The sequence below is a fragment of the Arachis ipaensis genome, chromosome B01, assembly GCF_000816755.2.
Source record: "Arachis ipaensis cultivar K30076 chromosome B01, Araip1.1, whole genome shotgun sequence".
Lineage (NCBI taxonomy): Eukaryota > Viridiplantae > Streptophyta > Magnoliopsida > Fabales > Fabaceae > Arachis > Arachis ipaensis.
In genome coordinates, this window is record NC_029785.2 from 13,347,590 (window position 1) to 13,354,716 (window position 7,127).

At 35.5% G+C, this 7,127-nt stretch overlaps 1 protein-coding gene across 1 annotated transcript in view; it reads left to right on the top strand.

Moving 5' to 3' along the window:
- The window catches only part of LOC107646748 (probable methyltransferase PMT27), a 5,048-nt gene continuing 1,472 nt past the window's right edge, over positions 3,552–7,127 (top strand). The window contains exons 1-7 of the mRNA XM_016350913.2: positions 3,552–4,671; positions 4,764–4,913; positions 5,040–5,310; positions 5,388–5,498; positions 5,588–5,762; positions 5,927–6,193; positions 6,491–6,685. Of these exons, the coding sequence (XP_016206399.1) occupies positions 3,763–4,671; positions 4,764–4,913; positions 5,040–5,310; positions 5,388–5,498; positions 5,588–5,762; positions 5,927–6,193; positions 6,491–6,685 (2,078 nt within the window). The 5' untranslated portion in view covers positions 3,552–3,762. The remainder of the gene's footprint in view (positions 4,672–4,763; positions 4,914–5,039; positions 5,311–5,387; positions 5,499–5,587; positions 5,763–5,926; positions 6,194–6,490; positions 6,686–7,127) is intronic.

Genomic DNA, 7,127 nt, shown 5'->3' on the forward strand with positions numbered 1-7,127 from the left:
TTTTATATTGAATTGTGTGACTTCCTCTTCCAAAGAGAGGGTTGAGGCAAGGAGATCCCATGTCTCCTTATCTATTTGTACTCTGTATGGAAATGCTTGCCTGCTTTATCTCTCATAGAGTTTCCCAAGGTTTGTGGAACCGGTAGCGGCTTCTAGGAACAAACCACGACTCTCTCATTTGATGTTTGCAGATGATCTTTTGCTTTTCTGTAAGGCATCGAAAGCTCAAGTAATAGAGGTTATACATTGCCTGGACTTGTTTTCTAGAGCGTCAGGTTTGAAGGTAAATCTTTATAAGTCAAAGGCCCAGTGTTCCAAGAGGGTGTCGGAGAGGAGAAAATAGGTTCTCTTAGGGGTCTTTAACATCCGGTTCTGCAATGATTTGGGTAAATACCTGGGAATTAACATCGGTCATGCCAGAGCTTCCAGGAAGACGGCTCAGGAGGTTATTGAAAAAATTTCGAGGAAGCTCTCCAGCTGGAAAGGATGCCTGCTGAATAAGGCAGGGAGGCTTTGTCTTGTTAAATCGGTTATGGCCTCTATCCCGGTTTATGAAATGTAAATTTCTCGTCTCCCGAAGTATGCATGTAATAAAATTGATTCCTTGATGAGACAATTCTTGTGGAAAGGCCAAGCGATCGGCAAAGGGCTACCTCTGGTCAGGTGGGAGGTCGCCATAACTCCTAAAAGAGTAGGAGGATTGGGTATTAGGGATACTACCTGTGCTAACATGGCGCTTCTGAAAAAGTTGGTATGGGATTGTCTAAATAATAGTGAGAAGTTGTGGGTGCAGGTTCTGAAGCATAAATATCTCAGGAATCAATCTGGTATGAATGAAAACAGTAGAAATTCTTCATCGGCTACCTGGAAGAACATTGTTAGTGCCTATGTGCATCTCAAGGAAGGGCTTCATTGGAATATTGGGGATGTCCATAAATCAGTTTGGTATGATGAGTAGACTCCTTTAAGTAAGCTTTGCAACCTTGTTCCTTATGTACATATTTCTGAATCAGATTTCATGGTGGCTGACTTGTGAAAAGGGGTGTCTTGGGAGGTTGATAGTCTTACCATGCCTATTCCGCATGAGATTAAGCAGTTTGTTTGTGGTATGAGATATCCTAGTTCGACTGAGTTGGAGTCACAGTGGGAGTGGTGGCCTGCAGCAACAAAAAAGTATAGGGCAAGGGAGGGTTATAGATGGTTATTAGAGAAAACATTAAATTAGAATGCCAATAGTAACTGGAACTGGTTGTGGAATACAAACATTCCAGAGAAGTTCAAATTTACTATGTGGCTTGGCTTACATGATGCTCTACCAACTGAGACCTTTCGATTCAAACGGCATTTAGCTTCTTCAGATATGTGTAAGAGATGTAACAAGGCGCAGGAGACTATGGAGCATTGCCTTAGAAACTGTGAACGATAAAAGGCAATTTGGCATATGTTGGATCCTAGTATCTTGGACTCGACAGCTGGTACTGTTCTTGAAGAGTGGTTTCAAAAGGCCTTGGCTAACAATGAGGCGTCTTTTGGTGTAGGACTTTGGTGGGTATGGAGATCTAGGTGCAATGACATATTCAATACTGACAACCCTTGGACAGACCACAAGGTTGTTGCCTTGGCCAGAATTACCGCCAAGGACTTATAGGTTTACAAGAATCAAAACAATGCCTTTAGGTCTCTCCGAAATTGTCTGTGTTGGTAACCACCGGTAAACACCAGTTTTAAAGTTAATTGTGATGCAAGCTTGTATCAGGATTCAAATTTAGCAGGATTTAGGTGTATTATTAGAGATTCTGAGGGAGATTGGATCTCGAGCTGTTCTGGAAGCATTTCCCCTGGTCTATCATTAGATGTGAATTATTTGCTGCTTGGAGGGGGCTGGTTTTAGCTTGGGATTACGGTTTGAGGGATATTATATGTGAAACGGATTGCCTTAACATTCTGCCCATCATGCATGAGCTTACAAGTGGGTATTCATCTGAAGTAACAGATTTGGTTCACAAGATTCATGAGCTTTTATCTCGTCCTTGGCTTGTTCACGTTGAGTGGGTGTCCCGAGAAGCAAATAGAGTTGCGGATTGGATGGCTAGATATGGTGCCAAAAGTAACTCTAATCATGTTATTTGGTCTGAGCATTGTGCTGATCTCCAGCAAATCATTCGCTCGGATATAGGATAGTGTTTGCTTTGTTTCTTTCCATGTTTAGACACCAAAAAAATTTATTTGATACAAAATTTGTCAAAAACTAATTCGAAAAAAAAAATCTTTTATAATAATATTATAATAATCTTTTATTATAATAATGTTATATATATATGAGTAATATTAATTCAAAAATATAATGAACTTAAAATGACTCAAATTGAAATAATAATCTTAGTCCAAACAAATTTTAAATAAAAAGAACAAAAAATAAATATAAGTGTTAACTTTTGTTTAATTCTTTAAAAGAAATTTTAATACTCCAAAGCTTCAAGGACTTCAAGTTTGAGTTCACCTATAGTGTTGGAAATATATGTTGAACGTAGAACTAACTCACTCTTTTATGTGATTTCAACAATTAGGTTAGTTACCGCAGCAAACACTTTAATTTAAAAATATCTAAAAAATAATCTCAAAGTGTAGTCCAAATCTAAAATCATAATTTAAATAAAGTCCTAAACCTCAAACTTTAGTCCAAATTAAATTTATTTTTAAATTAAATTAGTCCCTATAATTTTATTTTTAAATTTTTATTATATTAAAACTAAACTCAAATAATTTTTTTATCAAAAATATTATTTATTATCTATTATATATTACTAATTTATAATCAAAATATGTTACATGTCACTTTCTCATTGCAATAGAAATCAAATCTTTTCTTCCAAAATTAAAGAGTTCTACTCTTCTTTCTACTAATTTTACAACCAAAATGTATATACCACATGTCACTTCTTCATTGCAATTAAAATTAAATTTTTTTTCCAAAATTAAAAAATTCTTCCTTCTTCCTTGCTAATTTTACAACAAAAATATACCACATATCATCCCTCATAACAATTAAATTAAATCTTTTCCTCCAAAATTAAAGAGTTCTTTCATTCTCCCTCTCCCTTTATCTATCTCTCTTATTCCTTCAACCACTCTATCTCTTTTATATATCATTATTAATGACTAATTACAAATTTGACAATAAAAATATACAACATGATATTTTTTAATTGTATTAAAATTAAAATTAAAATATTAAAATCAATTATTAGTAATAAGTTAAATACTTTTACATGAAAATAATAACTAAAAATCTTATTATTTGATTTTTATCTACGGACACCCTGGTCTTCTTAGCCAACGGTAATTTTTGTCTCGATCTTTTTGTAAAAGTAGTTTAATTCTAAAAATTTTTTGTGTCATAATCTATAATATAAGGACAAAATTGAGGTAGTTTTAAAAGATTTATATTCCCTAAATATACTTACAAGTAAAAATATTAGTTTATACACTAAAATATTAGTGCACCCCGTGTTATTCATTTTTGTTGTCTCCCCCACTAATATAGAACCCCAAACTGTCTTAACAAATTTCCTACTCCTACTCCTTTGGATCACTCATACTTCCACAAACTATTTTCCTGCATTTTCCACCGCAAATACCACTAAAATCTCTCTGAAAACTAACACTCTCTCTCTCTCACAAACTGAATTTTTCTCTTTCTTTGTTTTTGCCTACCCTTCCTTCTTCCTTCAAACAACAAGGAAAGGTTTGAGCTCAACATCAATGGCACCAGCGTTTTCGAAGGGACGTGGCAATAAGAGGCCATCATCAACATCTTACACTTCAACCGTCACAACACTAGTCTTCGTTGCACTATGTGTCTTCGGTGTATGGATGGTAGCTTCCAACTCTATGGTCTCATCACCTAAACGCGCAACGATAACCACCCACACCGCCATTGATAACACCGAAGAAGAACTCCTTGAATCCGTAACTAACACCAACAACAACAATGACAACCCAGACGAATCATCTGATCAAACCGTTAACAACAACCAAGATGATTCATCTGACGGCATAACGAAAAGCGAAGAATCTGAATCAAACGAAAATGGTTCATCAGACAATAACAATTCTGATGATGGTGCCCTGTTATCATCAACTCAGAACGAAGCATCATCGGAGTCAAACGAAAATGGTTCATCAGACAATGATAACAACAACCAGATTAAAGCAAGTCAGAAGGATGAAGAAAATCAAGAACAAAGCACCAGTATGGAGTCTCAGAATAATAATGTGGACACCGGTGGAAGCGAAAGCCAAGAACAAAGCTCGTTAGGTAATGACGAACAAGAGAATGAAAAGCAGTTGAGAGAGGATAAAGGGGAAAATGACGATAGTACACAGGAAGCAGAGAAGCCGAAAGCAGAGAAGAAAAGGAAGAAACCATCAAAGCAGGAGGAAGCAAAGGGTGATGATGATAATAACAATGATTTGGAGTGGCATCTATGCAATGTAACTGCAGGATTTGATTTTATACCGTGTTTGGATAATGAAAAGTATCTCAAGTATTCACATAGGAAACACTATGAGCATAGGGAACGCCATTGCCCTGAGGATGCACCTACTTGCTTAGTTCCACTTCCAAACGGTTACAAAGAACACATACCATGGCCTAGCAGCAGAGATAAGGTGACGTCATGTAAAATATTCATATGATGATAATGAGATTTAATTTTCTAATTTCATGGGCTTAAAGATTGTAGTTTTTCTTGTTAAAATAGATATGGTACCATAATATACCACACACAAAGCTGGCAGAGGTGAAGGGGCACCAGAATTGGGTGAAGTTAACGGGTGAATTCTTGACATTTCCAGGAGGTGGCACCCAGTTTATTCATGGAGCTCTCCACTACATTGATTTTCTTCAAAAGGTACGTAGAGTCAAGCATTGAGCATTTGTTGTAAGATAATGTAGTAATTATATTAAGAATGTTGCTATCGTGCCTACATTTAAGTTGGTGAATTTTGAATAGAAGTGGGTAATTGGTGATTTGCAGGCGGAAGCAGGGATTGCATGGGGAAAACACACAAGGGTGATATTGGATGTTGGGTGTGGGGTGGGTAGTTTTGGAGGTTATCTATTTGAAAGAGATGTAATTGCAATGTCATTTGCACCGAAAGATGAGCATGAAGCACAAGTGCAATTCGCCCTTGAGAGAGGGATACCAGCCTTATCAGCTGTCATGGGTACCCAAAGGCTCCAATTCCCCGGTCGCGTCTTTGATCTTGTCCATTGTGCACGTTGTCGTGTACCTTGGCATGAAGATGGTACGCTTTCTTCTTACTATATGTCTTCTTCCTCAACAGTAATGCTACGTCACTAGCAAATATTACTATTTTTTTAGGTGGCTTGCTGCTTTTGGAATTGAACCGCGTTTTGAGGCCAGGGGGTTTCTTTGTTTGGTCTGCTACTCCTGTGTATCAGACGCTCAAAGAAGATGTTGAAATATGGAAGCGTATGATAACAAACCAACTTAATTCTCTTTCTCATTCAAAAAATCATCATTTCTATTATAGGGACTTACGGCGTGTTATTCTCTTGTAGAAATGTCTGCTCTAACGAAAGCCATGTGCTGGGAGCTGGTGACCATAAAAAATGATACATTGAACCAAGTTGGTGCTGCTTTCTTCCGAAAACCTGTGTCCAACGAATGCTATGAGCAAAGGGAGGAAAATGAACCTCCTATGTGCAAAGATGATGATGACCCAAATGCTGCCTGGTAATTTTCGAAATTTCTAATTGCATGCTAAGGATTTTTATATTGACTATAACACTTTAAAAATACTTAAAAGATATATTGTTAAAATTAATATCACAATTTTCTATATTTTTATTTTTATTTTGTAAATAAAAAGTTTTATGAAATATATATTAATATTACAGGTACGTACCACTACAAGCATGCCTGCACAAGTTGCCAGGCGAGAAGAGTGAGAGAGGAGCCGAATGGCCTGAAGCATGGCCGGAAAGGCTACATAAAGCCCCATACTGGTTAAGCGACTCGCAAGTAGGCATCTTCGGAAAACCACTTCCTCAAGATTTTGTCGAAGAAGATCAACGTTGGAAAGATGTTATAGACGAGCTTAGCAATAATGGTGTTAGTTGGTCTAATATCAGAAATGTCATGGACATGCGAGCTGTTTATGGCGGGTACCTACATCTTTATTTATTAAACTTAATTAAACTGCATTAATTAATAATCAAAGCCGAAAAAGAGTCTTAGAATAACGGTTGAGTTGTCTCCGTGTGATCTTAAGATCACAGATTCAATTTGTGAAAACAGCCACTAATATAATTATTAAGTTAGACTGTCTAGATAAAATCCTGTAGATTACGACTCTTTTTTTAGATCTGTGTTAACATTTTTTATTCTCTACCCACTATTATTCCAGTGTTATTAGCGAGAGCATTTTGGGGTAGTTATTAATGTTCAATTTTTTTTTGTAGATTTGCTGCAGCTCTAAGGGATCTTCAACTTTGGGTATTCAATGTGGTGAACATTGATTCTCCGGACACACTTCCTATTATCTATGAGCGTGGTCTAATTGGAATTTATCATGATTGGTGTGAATCCTTTAGCACCTATCCAAGAACTTATGATCTTCTACATGCAGATCAGCTCTTCTCAAAGCTAAAGAATAGGTATCCATTTATCTTCACCAAATACATCAATTTATAAGAAAAATATTATTCAAAATATTAAAGGGGTTTAAGTAACAATATTTCAAGTAAACAAGAAGCATATACTACAATTAAATCAAACTGAGTATTTGATACAAAATTATGAGACCCTAAATTAGGTTACAAACATATGATATTTGAAATAAACTTAGTGTTGTGTAAAAAAAATTACATTTTAGATCGCGTTTTCTGTTAAATCTCTCTTCCTATACCAAACTATTAAATCACATCGTATGCATGAAAGCATTAATATGATAATTCTACTATTTTTATCCATAAAAATTTAAAATATAGACAAAAGACTATAAATAAATCAAATTAGTTTTGTATTTATAAAAAATAAAAAATTGTCAAAATTTAAAATATTATTAACAAATCTACATATAAATAAAATTATTATTTA